Source organism: Nicotiana tomentosiformis, chromosome 1 (assembly GCF_000390325.3).
Source record: "Nicotiana tomentosiformis chromosome 1, ASM39032v3, whole genome shotgun sequence".
In the NCBI taxonomy this organism is placed as follows: Eukaryota; Viridiplantae; Streptophyta; class Magnoliopsida; order Solanales; family Solanaceae; genus Nicotiana; species Nicotiana tomentosiformis.
Genome location: NC_090812.1, coordinates 52,712,205 through 52,727,553, shown reverse-complemented (window position 1 = coordinate 52,727,553; position 15,349 = coordinate 52,712,205). Strand labels below are relative to the sequence as shown.

The following is a 15,349-nucleotide window of genomic DNA, read 5'->3' as shown; positions in this document are numbered from 1 at the left end:
CAGTTGTGATATGAAATGTGGGCACGAGGTGCTGTGATTAATTGATAATAATATTGGCACGTGAACTGTCCGTGCAATTGTGATATGAAAAGTGGGCACGAGGTGCCGGAGAAATATGATGATTTAATTATGGGCACGAAGTGGCGTGGAAATATGAAAATGAGCTGAGACCCATGTTTACGAAAAATTTAAAAATGGGCTGAGACCCGTATTATTTTTATGATTTTGAAATAAGGTGTCACATGGTGACTTTTTAATTGAAAGAATTATATTCAAAATATTTATTTGGAAAGATTTTTATTCAAGAAGAATTATATGAAAGAAATTATATTTGAAGAGATTTAGTGAAAGAATTTTATATTCGAAAGATGTTTATTTGAGGAAATTATATTTGAAAAAGAGTTTTATTCGTAAGAATTTTATGCGAAAGATATTTTATTTGAAGGACTTGGTTTAATTGGGTGTAATTGTATTTATTAATGGTGTTCTTGTTGTCTTACTGTGCATTTCAATGGTTGTTTTATGATGCCCTTATTGTTATTTGTTTCATATTATTTTGTATATTATATTGCACATGCTATTAAACTAGTGAGTTTCTTGACTGTACCCCGTCTCTACTCCACTGACGTTAGTCTTGATACTTACTGGGTACCGACCATGGTGTACTCATACTACACTTTTGCACATTTTTGTGCAGTGCCCAGTATTGGAGATATCGGACTTGAGCAGAGTTAAAGCGAGATCGTAAGAATTCAAGGTAGAGCTGCTTGGTCGTCGCAGTCCCTTGGAGTTTTTTTATTTCATTGTACTGTTAATTTTTAATCAAACAGTATTGTATATTCGGTCCTCGTGATCATTCCATATATTCACTTAGAGTTCATGACTCAGTACTACCAGTCTTGGAAGGTTGTATATTCATATTTGTTCCGCTGTTGGTTATGATTACCTATTTATCTCTTACTAAAAAAAATGGCTTCAAAAATGTAATTGAAATCGGCTTACCTAGTCTTAGAGACTAGGTGCCATCACGACGCCTGTGGCGGGATTTTGGGTTGTGACAAGTTGGTATCAGAGCTCTAGGTTCATAGGTTCTACGAGTCACAAACGAGTCTAGTAGAGTCTTGCGGATCGGTACGGAGACGTCTGTACTTATCTTCGAGAGGCTACAGAACTGTTAGGAAATTTCCACTTCTTTTATTCCTGTCGGGCGAATTTGTTGATTGTAGAATTTGAGCCTTTGTATCTCTATTCTCTCACAGATGGTGAGGACACGCACTATTGGGTTAGCAGAGTAGGCATCCGCACATACTTCTAGGGCTGCAAGAGGCCGGGGCCGAGGTAGAGGTCGAGGAAGGGCACGTGTCGCGACTAGAGCACCTGTCAGAACAACAGTTGAGGAGCCGCCAGTAGCTCCAGTTGGGGGACAGGTACCAGAAGCACCTGTTGTTACCCCCGAACTTCAGGATACTTTAGCACAGTTCTTGAGTATGTTTGGTACATTAACTCAAGCGGGATTGATCTCTGTTGCACCAAATATTTTGCATATTGGGGGAGTAGCTCAGACTCCTACCACAACTCCAGAGCAGCAGGTTCACGTTGGTCAGGTTTCGGGTGTAATACTGGTACAACCTGTTATTTCGGTTTGGCCTGAGGTCAGGCCAGAGGCATCAGAAGAAGAACAAAAGAGACTTAAAAGGTTTAAGAGGTATAGTCCACCTACTTTCAGTGGTACAACTATAGAGGATGCCCAAGGATTTCTAAAAAATTGTCACTGTATTCTCTACACCATGGGTATTGTGGAAGTGAGCGGAGTTGCCTTTACTACATTTCAACTGTTAGGCGCAGCGTATCGGTGGTGAAAAATCTATGAAGAAGGTAGACCAGCCGATGCAACACCACCAACTTGGGCTCAATTTTTGGAAATGTTCTTGAAAGAGTTTGTTCCCTAGACTCTCAGAGATGCGTGGCGCATAGATTTTGAACGGTTACGTCAGGGCACTATGACATTGTCAGAATATGCTATTAGGTTCAGTGAGTTAGCCCGTCACGCACCTATCTTGGTTCCTACAATCACAGAGCGGGTCCACAGATTGATTGAGGGGCTCGATTATGATATTAAAATATGCATGGCTCAAGAATTGCAAACTGATACTCCATTTCAACAAGTAGTGGAGATTACGAGAAAGATTGAGGGTGTTTTAGGCGAGGAAAGGGAGTCTAAGATGGCCAAAATGTCTCGAAAACCTGGAGGGTTCAGTGAATTTTACTCTTCAGCTAGGACCTATTATAGCAGAGGCTCGAGCAGTCGGCCAACTCAGTCTGCACATCAGATTACTCAGAGTGCTCAAGTAAGTCCTTACAACGCACCACCATGACGAGATTTCTATAATGACTATTTCAGTTATTCGACACAGACCCAGTTCGAGCAATCACGATCTCAGAGGGGTTGTTATGAGTGTGGTGACATTAGGAACATCATGAGAGATTGTCCCAGACTCGGGAGGGGTGGATTTCTTCAGAGCACTCCTGCTACAAGCTTTATTCCAGTTAATACTCCACGTGCACAGTCAATTAGAGGTGGAGAACATGCGGGTAGTGGGCGCCTAAGAGGTGGAGGCCTGACCCGTTGATATAATCGATATGATTTAGCTGAGGCCGATACACCAGATGGTGTCGTTACAGGTACGATCCTGATTCTGTTATAAAAGGATATTTTCCTTTAATTTGATTCGTTCTGAATATTGAGGTGAGTCCTCCTATTATGCTCCGCTTATGGGTGAGCTTCGTAATTTTGTGACCCACTTACATGTTTATCCCTCTTGGAGATTTGAAGATGTGAGTCGTGTCTGTCATTTTATTTTTGTACACCATTGAGGGCTATAAGTTCAAAAGTAATTATTATTATTCATTACAGCGGGTTTAATGTATTTTGGAATAATTGATTCCAATATTTATGAATTATATGCCCTACCGGTATGAGGGTTCATTATGTGTTGTGAAAACTGTTTATGAAATATATTGAAAAGAAGAAAGAAAGGAAATTGAAATTTCAGTTGGCACAATGTGCAAAATACTTGTGATTCGGAGTTGAGGACGAGATCCTCGTATTTTTTTTATATAAGATGAAATATTTAAACTGGGCTACGAGCTGCGGTTGAAGTTATATAAGGACGAGGTCTTTGTGGTGAAATATTTATGAGTTTAAAATTCTCCCTGTGTGAAATTTAAATTTGTACAATAATATTAATAGGGAGTCATGCCTGTTAGGCTTATTTGATAATTCTTGTATATTTTCTGTGTATATTCAGCCATTTTCGTGCTGTAAACATTGAATTTTAGCCTATGAGATGAGTGCCCAGGTGGCGTTAAATGTGACACGTTAATTCGGGTAAATAGTTATGAGGTCTTCATGCCTCATATTCTGTCATCAATGTTGTAAAAATTCGAAACGAGGTGTTGGTTAATATGAGATTAATTGATGATGCTGAAATTAATTATGAACAACTTTTAAGACCAGAGATGTGGTGATGAACATACATATGGTGTGCTTCATGTCCTGATATCATTGTGATAATGAAGTGCTTGTAATGCTGAGATTAGTGTTATTGATATATACCTTGTGGTGTTTTGTTGGGTTGTGGATGTGTTGTTAGGAGTTGTTTTGGTGTTACTCTGGCAGGTGGTTAGGCCCAATTACAGGGGAGACTCTTCCGAAATTTCTAAAAAAAAATAAAAAATTTTGGGAGCTAGAAAAATTTTGGGAGATTGATATATGTAAAAGAAGAGATAAATTATGTTATGTGTTTAAGGGCTAATGATCCTAAGCGGGGAAGAATATAACACCTCAGAAAAATTTTGAAGTACTTCCACACTATCAAGAAAGTTGATGTGTGCGTAGGCATGAGCTGCTATAGCTAGTTGAGACTAATACCGTGCGTTATTGTGAAAATCAGGCCTTTTGAAAATATTTGGAGTGTAAGAAATTGGTCTTAAAGTTTACAAATATAGATAAAAGAAATAATCTCAAATGAGTTGGTGTTGTCGGACTTATCTCAAATGCAGTAACGTGGGATCAACCGCGAGTATATGTGTACAAGTAAAAATCATCAATTTGGTAACCTCAGAATAATTCTTAGCATGTTCGAGGACGAACATTTGTCTAAGAGGTGGAGAATGTAACGACCCGACTTGTCATTTTAAGAATTAATGCCCCGCTCATTGACTTGAGGTCTCGAGCAGCTTCGCAATATGTATTATGACCCGCGGGTGTGGTCGAGTTTGATTTACTGAAGATTCAGAATTAAATTAAAAGAACAATCCTTATTTAGAAGCTTAAATGGAAAGATTTGATCGGAGAGTTGACTTTTGAGCAAACGACTCCGGAATGGAATTTTGATGATGTCAATGGCTCCGTATGGTGATTTTGGACTTAGGAGCGTGTCCGGAAAATTATTTGGAGGTTTGTAAAAGATTTTGGCTTGAAATGGCGAAAGATGAACTTTTGGGAAGTTTGACCGGGGGTTGACTTTTTGATATCGGAATCGGAATCCGATTCTGAAAATTTGAATACCTCCGTTATGTCATTTATGACTTGTGTGAAAAATTTAAAGTCATTCTGAATTGATTTGATGTGTTTCGGTACAAGATATAAAATTTGAAAGTTCAAAGTTCATAGATTTTGATTTGAGGTGCGATTCGTCGTTTTTGATGTGGTTTGATGTGATTTGAGAATTCGACTAAGTTCATATGATGTATTAAGACTTGTCTTTAGGTTTGGTTGAGGTCCCGAGGGGCTCGGGCGTATTTCGGATTGATTTCGGACCATTTTCCCTTCATTTTCCACTGCTGTATTCTGCTGATATCTTGTGCCTCAATCATTCATCGCATTCGCGTGGCAAGTGTCGCGAACGCGTAGTGCATTTGGATGGCAGTAACATTTCCTTCATCGCGTTCGCGTCTCCCAGTCCGCGTTCGCGTAGTGTTATTTTGGAAGGGGAATTATTTGTTCTTTGTGTTCGTGAGCTTACTTCCGTGATCGCGTACTTCTGCCTTTCCCTTCTTCACGTTTGCAGCTCTCTCTTCGCGTTCGCGTAGAAGAAAATAGGAGCTGGGCACTGGTGACTACATCCTCTTCGCGTTCGCGTCCTTCATTCCACGTTCGCGAAGGTATGCCATCCCATTCTTCGCGTTCGCGTACTATTTCTCGCGTTCGCGTAGGTCAGTCGTGAGCCATCAGACTTTTCTTCTCTGCGTTCGCGAAGCACAATCTGGGCAACACTCTTTTCCTTCTTCGCGATCGCGTTTGATGTTCCGCGATCGTGATGCTTTGACGCCTGGGCAGAATTAAAAGTCCCAAAAATGGGGGTTTTGAGTTCATAACACAAAAATCAAATTGGGAGCTCGGTAGAAGGCGATATTTGGAGAGATTCTTGTGTGGGTGTTTGGGGTAAGTGATTCTTATCCAATTTTGATTAATTTCCATGATTATGCCTTTGAATCCATCATTTAATTCAGATTTAAATGGAGAAAAAAATCAAAATTTTGTAAAATCTTCCAAAAATAAAAATTTAAGATTTGGAGGTCGAGTTGTTATTGGAATTAGATAAAATTGTTATGGTTGAACTCGTATCGAAATGACGTTCGGATTTCATGAAAATTATGTCGGGTTCTGAGGGCGAGCCCCGCGTTGACTTTTGTTGACCTTATTGAATAAATTTTTAAGTCGACGTATTATTATCCGGAATTGTTTTCGATGAATTTTAATGAAGTTATGCAATTAATTTGGATAGATTTGAGTTGTCCGGAGGTCAATTCAAGCAAGAAGCCGATTTTGGAATATCGACATAACTTGAAAAAGGTAAGTGTCTTACTTAACCTCGAGTGGGGGAATTACCCCTTAGGCATCGAGTCTTATGTGCCGTTTGAGAAATGTGAAAAGTCGTGTATGCGAGGTGACGAGTACGTACTCGGGCTTATATGTGCAAAATATATTGGGTTTAAGTCTTAGGCATATTGTGTAGTAAATTGGATAATTGTTGGCATTTATTTAATCATCTATTTGCTATGCCTAAATCCTTGTTGGTTGAACTTGTTTTTATATGACAATTTGATATGATTGTTATTTGAATATTTATGTAATTCCATGAGTTTGTCGGTTTGATATTTCTTGGAATTTAATCTCATTATGGATTTTCCCTCCGCAAATAATTAATTAAGCAGGCTTAAGAAGATGTGTTAATATAATTATCTAAATTTAGATTAATGAAGGCTTTACTTTATGTTGAATAATTTCTATCCCGGTTGATTATTTTTGTGGTGATATACATATTGTGTGGAGCCTTCGGCTATTTGTTGTGAAATTAATTGATTTGGTTGTATCTTTGGAACTTTGGTTGTGGCTATTGGGCAAATTGTGATATGAATTGATTTTGTTATGATGCCATGATAATTTTCCGTATAAATTGTTGTGTTGTGTGAGTTATTATTTTGGGGGAGATAAGGGCGACATTTCACCATTGATATTATGTGGGTATAAGGGTGGCATTTCACTATTATTTTATTTGTTGGAATATTGTTTGGGCGGAGCAATAAGGGTGGTAATAGAAGCAATAAGGGTGGCTATTGATATTGTCTGGACGGAGCGATAAGGGTGGCTATAGGAGCGATAAGGGTGGCAATAGGAGCGATAAGGGCGTCTATTATCAGTTACGATATGTGATGATGTGGAGTTGTGGTGTTGGTGATTTTCATGTGATGTTGTGATTTTCTTGTATTTATTTTATACCTTGTGTAATTTGTCTTGTTGTTGGTAAATTGATAACAATCTGATTTATATTGAAATTGAGAGCTTGTGTCTATTGCCAGGCGGATTATAAAATGAAATGTGGGCACGAGGTGCCGTGAGTAAATAATGGAAATATTGGCACATGAATTGTCCGTGCAGTTGTGATATGAAATGTGGGCACGAGGTGCTGTGATTAATTGATAATAATATTGGCACGTGAACTGTCCGTGCAGCTGTGATATGAAAAGTGGGCACGAGGTGCCGGAGAAATATGATGATTTAATTATGGGCACGAAGTGCCGTAGAAATATGAAAATGAGCTGAGACCCGTGTTTACGAAAAATATGAAAATAGGCTGAGACCCATATTTTTTTTATGATTTTGAAATGAGGTGTCACACGGTGATTTTAAATTGAAAGAATTATATTCAAAATATTTATTTGGAAGGATTTTTTTCAAGAAGAATTATATGAAAGAAATTATATTTGAAGAGATTTAGTGAAAGAATTTTATATTCGAAAGATGTTTATTTGAGGAAATTATATTTGGAAAAGAGTTTTATTCGTAAGAATTTTATGCGAAAGATATTTTATTTGAAGGACTTGGTTTAATTGGGTGTAATTGTATTTATTAATGGTGTTCTTGTTTTCTTGCTGTGCATATCACTGGTTGTTTTATGATGCCCTTATTGTTATTTGTTTCATATTATATTGCACAGGCTATTAAACTAGTGAGTGTCTTGACTGTACCTCGTCTCTACTCCCCTGAGGTTAGTCTTGATACTTACTGGGTACTGACCGTGGTGTACTCATACTACACTTTTGCACATTTTTGTGCAGAGCCAGGTATTGGAGATATCGGACTTGAGCAGAGTTAAAGCGGGATCGTAAGGATTCAAGGTAGAGCTGCTTGGTCGTCGCAGTCCCTTGGAGTCTTTTCATTTCATTGTACTGTTAATTTTTAATCAAACAATATTGTATATTCGGTCCTCGTGATCATTCCATGTATTCAGTTAGAGTTCATGACTCAGTACTACCAGTCTTGGGATGTTGTATATTCATATTTATTCTGCTGTTGGTTATGATTACATATTTATCTCTTATTAAAAAAAATGGCTTCAAAAATAAAATTGAAATCGGCTAACCTAGTCTTAGAGACTAGGTGCCATCACGACGTCTGTGGCGTGATTCTGGTTCGTGACAAAATCCCCGCGTGGCCTAAGAAACTCCGCACACCTTTCACCGAAGTTGGAGGTGGAAGTTTATAAATCACCTCAATCTTTGCCTTGTCAACTTCAATTCCATTCTTTGAGATTTTGTGGCCAAGGACAATGCCTTCCTCGACCATGAAATGACACTTCTCCCAATTGAGCACCAAATTCGTTTCTTCAGATCTTGCCAACATTTTATCTAAATTTGCAAGACAATTATCAAAGGAATCGCCAATCACCGAAAATTTATCCATGAAAACTTCAAGGTAATCCTCCACCATGTCCGTGAAGATCGCCATCATACACCTTTGAAAAGTCACCGGTGCATTACACAAACCAAATGGCATCCTCTTGGAGGAGAAAGTACCATAGGGACATGTAAAGTTTGTTTTCTCTTGATCCTCCGGAGCAATAAGGATTTGGTTGTAGCCCGAATACCCGTCAATAAAGCAATAGAAAGCATGACCGACCAACCTATCAAGCATTTGGTCAAGGAAGGGAAGTGGAAAATGATCCTTCCTTGTGACTTTGTTGAGCTCACGATAGTCCATACACACTCTCCAACCGGTCACCATTCTTGTAGGAATCAATTCATTATTGTCATTGGTGATCACCGTCATGCCCCCCTTCTTTGGGACACATTGAACCGGAGAAGTCCATGAACTATCGGAAATGGGGTAGACAACCCTGGCATCCTACCATTTGATAATCTCCTTTTTGACAACTTCTTGCATAGCCTCATTTAGTCTCCTTTGATGTTCAATAGATGGTTTGGCACCTTCCTCCAAGTTGATCTTATGCATGAAAAATGAGGGGCTTATTCCCCGAATATCCGCCAATGTCCACCCAATAGCCTTCTTCCTTTTTTGTAGCACCACCAATGTAGAATCTACCTGCACGTTAGTCAAACAAGAGGAAAGAATAACCGGTAAAGTAGAACAAGGGCCAAGAAATTCATACCGAAGATGTGGAGGCAATGGCTTCAACTCCAAGGTAGGAGGCTCTTCAATGAAAGGCTTTGTAGGAGGAGTTTTCCTATTTTCAAGATCCAAGATAGTTTTCGGGGTGCATAATTGTACAACCCCATTCCTTGCAAAGAGTTCACACATTCCAAGAAGCCATCCATCTCACCATCATCAAAGTTGAGCAAGACGACCTCCAACATATCACCAACATTGATTATGGCACTTGTATCATCAACAATAACATCGGTCACCAAGTCCACAAAAGAACATACCTCGTTGCTAATTGGTTTCCGCATGGACTTGCACACATGGAATACCACTTTTTTATCTCCCACTCGGAAGCTGAGTTCTCCCGCTTCAACATCACAAAGAGCCTTCCCCGTATCAAGGAAAGGTCTTCCAAGAATAATTGGCAGCTCATAATGAACTTCACAATCTAGAATGACAAAATCCGTCGGAAGAATGAATTTATCAACACGAACCAAGACATCTTCAATCACTCTCAAAGGTCTCTTCATGGTACGATCAGCCATTTGCAATCTCATAGAGGTGAGCCTTGGTTTCCCAATTCTAAAGGTCTTGAAAACCGAATATGGCATCAAATTGATACTTCCCCAAGATCATAAAGAGCTTTAGAAAACTCGGCACTTTAAATTGTATAAGAAATTGTGAAAGCACCAGGATCTTCCAATTTAGGAGCCATTGAGTGCACAATTTCACTCACTTGATGAGTGACCTTGATAGTTTCAAAATTCATTGACCGCTTCTTTGTCACAAGATCCTTCATAAACTTTTCATAACCGTGCATTTGTTCCAAAACTTCAAATAATGGCACATTGATTGGGAGACTCTTCATCATTTGAATGAACTTTTTGAATTGATTCTCGCCATTTTGTTTGGCAAGCCTTTGAGGATATGGAGCTGGAGTCTTAGGAAATGGTGCCTTAGCCTTTTGCACTACCGATTCCAGTATGTCAATAACGTGATCCCTAGACGGTTTCACCTCCTCTTGAGTCTCTTCCAAACTACATCAATATTAATCCGAACTTCATCATTTGTTTGCACCACATCGTTCGGGACCTCTTCTTCTTGTACCACTTGATCATCATCCACAAGTTGCCTTTGACTTGAGGTGGGTGCATTCCCACCTCTTCCACTTCTTGTAGTAATGGCCATGGCATGCCCCGTGTTGTTCCCACCCTTTGGGTTCACCACCGTGTCACTTGGTAGTGCCCCCTTAGGACGAGAATTGAGAGCTTGAGAGATTTGCCCCATTTGCACTTCTAAGTTGCAGATCGATGTGTTGTGTGAGGCAAGTTGGGCATCCGAATCAACATTTATTCCATCATTTGCTTGAACGTATACTCAATACGCCCCATCTCATTGGTTGAAGAACTATTACCATGGGAAGGACAGGGAGGCGAGTTGTTCGGTTGTTGATACATCGAGGGCCTTTGAAAACCCGACCCCCGATTGCCTTAATTATGGTTCCATCCGCCTTGATTGTTACCTTACTAATTTCTTTGATTATTTCCATTCCAATTTCCTTGATTGTTGTTGTTATGCCAATTCTCTTAAATGTTTCCACCACTCCAATTACCTTTGTTATTAGAATTCCAATTTCCTTGATTGTTTTGAGGTCGCCATTGTTGTTGATTTAGGCCTTGGAAATTATTTCGTCGCAATAGAAAGTTGTTCACATATTGGACCTCCTCTTCTTGATCATTGTAAGAGTCATCTTGATCAAAACTACTACCCTCTTACTCAAAATTATCCACCTGATGTTGCAGTTGTGGACCCTTTGTTCTTCTTTTGTTCATCACATTGTTCACTCCCTCCATGGCATTGTTTACTCCCTCTGTCATTACATCTAGAATTTCACATGCCTCCCATAAGGCGTAGTCAAAAAATTTCCACTGGCAAGTTGATTCACCACACATTGGTTGGTCGTGTTAATCCCACGATAGAAGGTTTGTTGAATCATGTTTTCCGTCATATCGTTATTGGGACATTCCTTGACCATTGTTCTAGAACGCTCCCATATCTCGTGTAGTAGTTCATTGGGATCTTGCTTGAATGCTAGAATCTCATCCCGAAGTGTAGCCATATGCCCCGGAGATAAGAACTTATAAATAAACTTTTCCGCCAATTCATCCCAAGTGTGAATGGAATGGTTCGACAAACATTCCAACCAATCTAAAGCTTTCCGCCATAGAGAGAAAGGAAAAAGCCTTAGCCTCAAAGCATCCTCGGAGACATTTGTTTGTTTGCTCCCCCAACAAGTGTCCACAAACCCCTTCAAATGTTTGTAAGCATTTTGACTTGGAGCACCGGTAAAGAAACCTCATTTCTCTAGCAAAGTGAGCATCACGTTGGTGATTTGAAAGTTGTCCGCCCTAATACGGGGATGGTTTATTTCACTTGCATATCCTTCATTGGGTTACACCTGGTGTGCAGCCGCTCATGGTGGAGGTGGGGGTGGAACGAGCATATTGTCATGGGGCACTCGACCTCTTTTATTGGCTTGAGGTTCAAGAGGAACCTTATCTACTTGGTCATCCTCAATGTCCACATCCCCCAAAGCAATATTTCCAAGATCATTATTGGCCATGGTTTTACCTATGATTACTCAAACAAGTTAGTAGTACGGAAGGAAAAAAGGATACTACAAAAAAAGTCCCAAATATATAGCTAACACCGTTTTTAACTTTTCGACAATGGTGCCAAAAATTGATCGCGTCCAATTGCACACCTTAATAGAGATATGAAGCGGTCATTTGCAATTATAGAAATCCAACTAAGAGTCGGGGTCGAATCCACAGGGAGTTAAGATGGGAGTAAGGGTTATATATCTTAATGCGCGTGATTGAATTATCGAGATTTCACTTCCACAAAAAGATTGGTTTTTTATTTCTAATTTTACTCTATTGATTGCAAATTAAAGAAAGAAGACTAGAGATAACTCTTTTTGGGGTTTTTTCCAAATTGATTAAAAGACTAGGGATGTGACTATTTCTTAGGAGTTTGCCTAATGGGATAAAGACTTTAATGCTTGTTCTAATGACTGGGGTGTATTATAACTATCAACTCTAAATTACCCACTCAATACCTCTTAGTCAGAGAGTAGTTTTGCCTAATTTGGCTTTCTCAAGACCAAACGGGTATCACACAAAAAAGTTGATAAAAGCTCAAGTCAGGTTATTACTATCTCTAGGTTGAACCCTTTAATTAGGTGAATCAATCTCTCAATTGGTCCAATTTCTTGTTAGCAAAGTTATCCTAGACTAGGTCTCTCTTTCTCAAGAAGAGACTAAGTCAAATAGGCATGAACTAATGTTTGCAACCATTAATTCCTCAAATTAAAGCATGAACTAGGCTAAATAGTAAATACTCAATCATAAATAAGCTCTAATGGAATTACCTATAAGGTTAACACACTAGGGTTGGATCACAACCCTAGTGAAAATCTAGCTACTCATACTTGGGTTTGAAAACAATGAAGAAGAAAGACTAACTAAACTCATAATAAAAGATTAAAATAGCTAAATATATTGTAAATTACACCAAAGCAAAGCAAACTTCCAAAAATGGCAAAGAAAAATTGGCTACAATGTTTACAGAGGCTCAAACTTGACCTAATTTCGTGAAACTCTTCTATTTATACAAGTTTAAAAATCTCGAGCAAAAATGCCCCTCGGGAGGTTCTGCGGTAGCACAATTCCATGCGCGGTCCGCAGATTTCTTCATCTTGGCAGGAAGTGGAGTTTTGCAGCCGCATATTTCTGAACTGTGTCCGCGAGGCAGTTTTCTGCGGTCCACACAATTAGGTCTGCGGTTGCAAGCCAATCTTCTGCGGTCCGCATAATTAGGTCTACGGCCGCAAGGCACTTCTTCTACGGCCGCACAATTCTTGTGCGGTCCGCAATTCACAGAGACTCGGGACTTGGAAATTTGCATACTCTCTGATTTTGAATCCTAGCCCAGCTCTTGCGGCCGCACAATTCATGTGCGGTCCACAATTTGCCCAAATGTCTGCTGAGTTTTCCTTCTTTGTTTGCGGCCGCAGGTGGAATTCTACAGTCTGCAATTTCTTCTGCGGTTGCAGAATTCCTTCTGCGGACTGTACATTGTGTGCCTCTGTGCCCTTTGTTGCCTTGTGCTTGGACTACTCCTCTTTGAGTCGGATTTCATCTCGAGAACCCATCTTCCAGCATTCATGCAATTTTGTACAATTTCATTAGTTCCGGGAGCATAATTCAATGCTTTTAGTCTAAAACAAAAGTTAAAAGGCGCTAATAAGTAGTCAAAATCCCCACTTATTAATGCTAACTAGCAAGTTTGATATGAAAGACTTGGGAGTTACCGATTTAATTCTGGGTATTAAGATCCATAAGACTCCTCAAGGTCTGGCATTGTCGTAATCTTATTACATTAAAACAGTACTTGAAAAATTCAAGTACTTAGATTTTAAAGTTGCAAAGACCCAATTGACGTGAATCTTGCACTTGCAAAGAACAAAGGCCAAAGCATATCATAATTGGATTATGCTCATGTGCTGGGATGTTTAATGTATATCATAAATTGTACTCGACCAGATATAGCTTGTGCTATAAATAAATTGAGTCGATACACGAGTAATATAGGTCACTCTCATTGGATGGGGATGAAGCGAGTTTTGGGATATTTAAAACATACCCAAGACTTTGCTTTGCACTATAGTAATTATCCTGCGGTGATTGAGGGATACTGTGATACAAATTGGATCACCGATTCAACTGATTCTAAGTCCACAAGTGGATATGTATTCACTATTAGTGGAGGAGCGGTATCTTGGAAGTCATCCAAACAAACGTGTATTGCCCGCTCTAAATGGAGGCTGAATTTAAAGCGTTAGATAAACCTGGTGAAGAAGCTGAATGGTTCCAAAATTTCTTGGAAGATATTCCATTTTATCCCAAACCGTTGGCACCAATATGCATACATTGCGATAGTCAAGCGGCAATTGGAAGGGATGGGAGCATTATGTATAACGGTAAATCTCGTCATATATGACGAAGACATAAAACTGTTAGGCAGCTACTCTCCATAGGGATCATCACAATTGACTACGTAAAGTCAAGCAACAATGTGTCGGATCCACTTACAAAAGGCCTAACTAGAGAGGTAGTTGAAAGATCATCAAGGGGAATGGGACTATGGCTGAGGATAAGTCATTGTGGCGGCAACTCTACCTAGAAGACTGGAGATCCCAAGATCTAGGTTTAAGGAGATCAAACAAAATCATTAATTGGTTCAACATTGTTAACTAAAGTTTTTGGTCCATTCTCGTGATGAGACAATGTTCAGTACCAAGGATAAAACATTAAGGATTTTTAATGGTTTCTAAATTTGATACGGGGTATATCAAAAAGTGTATCTATGGGATGACACGTTTAGGAATCACCTATGTAAGTGAGAAGTGTTAGCCGCTTCAAGGAGAATTTTGCAAGGCCAGTTCTCTACGCACTTATGAAACCAGGCGGTGTTCATGGCTGAAACGAACACAACAATGAGAACCAGAGATGGTTAAGGATTGGTTGTGTGACTTATGGTTGTCTAAGTATACACCAAATTTTGACGGTTCAAAGATATCAAATCTACCGATTGATCGAGTATATCCGACATAAGTTCACTACGGAAAGTTTAAAGGGAAACCTACTTATCCAGATGCGATTAATCCTTGCTTGTAAATCACACATTTTTCATGCATATTTCCGTGATATAGCCATTCCCCATTCATGTGGGAGATTGTTGGGTTTAAGCTTCTTAGAGCTTAAAAGAGGGTCAATGGGAAATGGAGGGAAGATTGAAAATTTGATTTTCCCTCCTTGACAAAGGAACATTGTCCCATATTGGAGGAGGAAAAAACTTTTGATGGGTATATAAACAATTGCTCCTCTTCTAGCTCTTAAAGAGTTGAGAAGAAGGCAAGCCTCGCGCCGTTATCGTCATCGCTCGGATTAATTCTGTTCTTCTGCATTTCTGGTTTTACATTGTTTCAATTTTTTGAATATATTTTCGAATACAGAATACTAACAATAAATATTTCAACATAGTATCAAATTGGTTAAGATTTTCTCGCTTCGTGGCTTTGAGTATCACTGTCACTCCCAAAATATCAATGTGTTTGGCCCCAAAATATTGCAGGCCCGTAGTGTTGGACCAAATTTAGATCTAGGTTTAAACAATTAGATTTTCTTAACAAGATAGGGTTAATCTTAGCCAACAACATATACTAGATTATTTAACTAGTGCCGTGACAAAATGTTACAACAACACTTAATGGCATAAATACGAAGTAAATAACATTAAAGTCAGATCAACAAAACTAGCCGTTACTGCTCCGTTGAG

At 39.2% G+C, this 15,349-nt stretch overlaps 1 protein-coding gene across 1 annotated transcript; it reads left to right on the top strand.

The window, feature by feature from the left end:
• Positions 1-2,000: 2,000 nt before the first annotated feature.
• LOC138906493 (uncharacterized) lies at positions 2,001-2,630 on the top strand. Its single transcript, XM_070195413.1, has 2 exons — positions 2,001-2,348; positions 2,415-2,630. The coding sequence occupies exons 1-2, from the start codon at positions 2,001-2,003 to the stop codon at positions 2,628-2,630; spliced, it is 564 nt and encodes a 187-aa protein (XP_070051514.1).
• The last annotated feature ends 12,719 nt before the right edge of the window (positions 2,631-15,349 follow it).

Excerpts from the sequence above, each read along its gene's own strand:
- LOC138906493 (XM_070195413.1), top strand. The coding sequence starts at position 2,001 with ATGACATTGTCAGAATATGCTATTAGGTTCAGTGAGTTAGCCCGTCAC. Across the intron at positions 2,349-2,414 it reads AGATTACTCAGAGTGCTCAA|ACCCAGTTCGAGCAATCACG; the intron begins GTAAGTCCTTAC and ends TATTCGACACAG.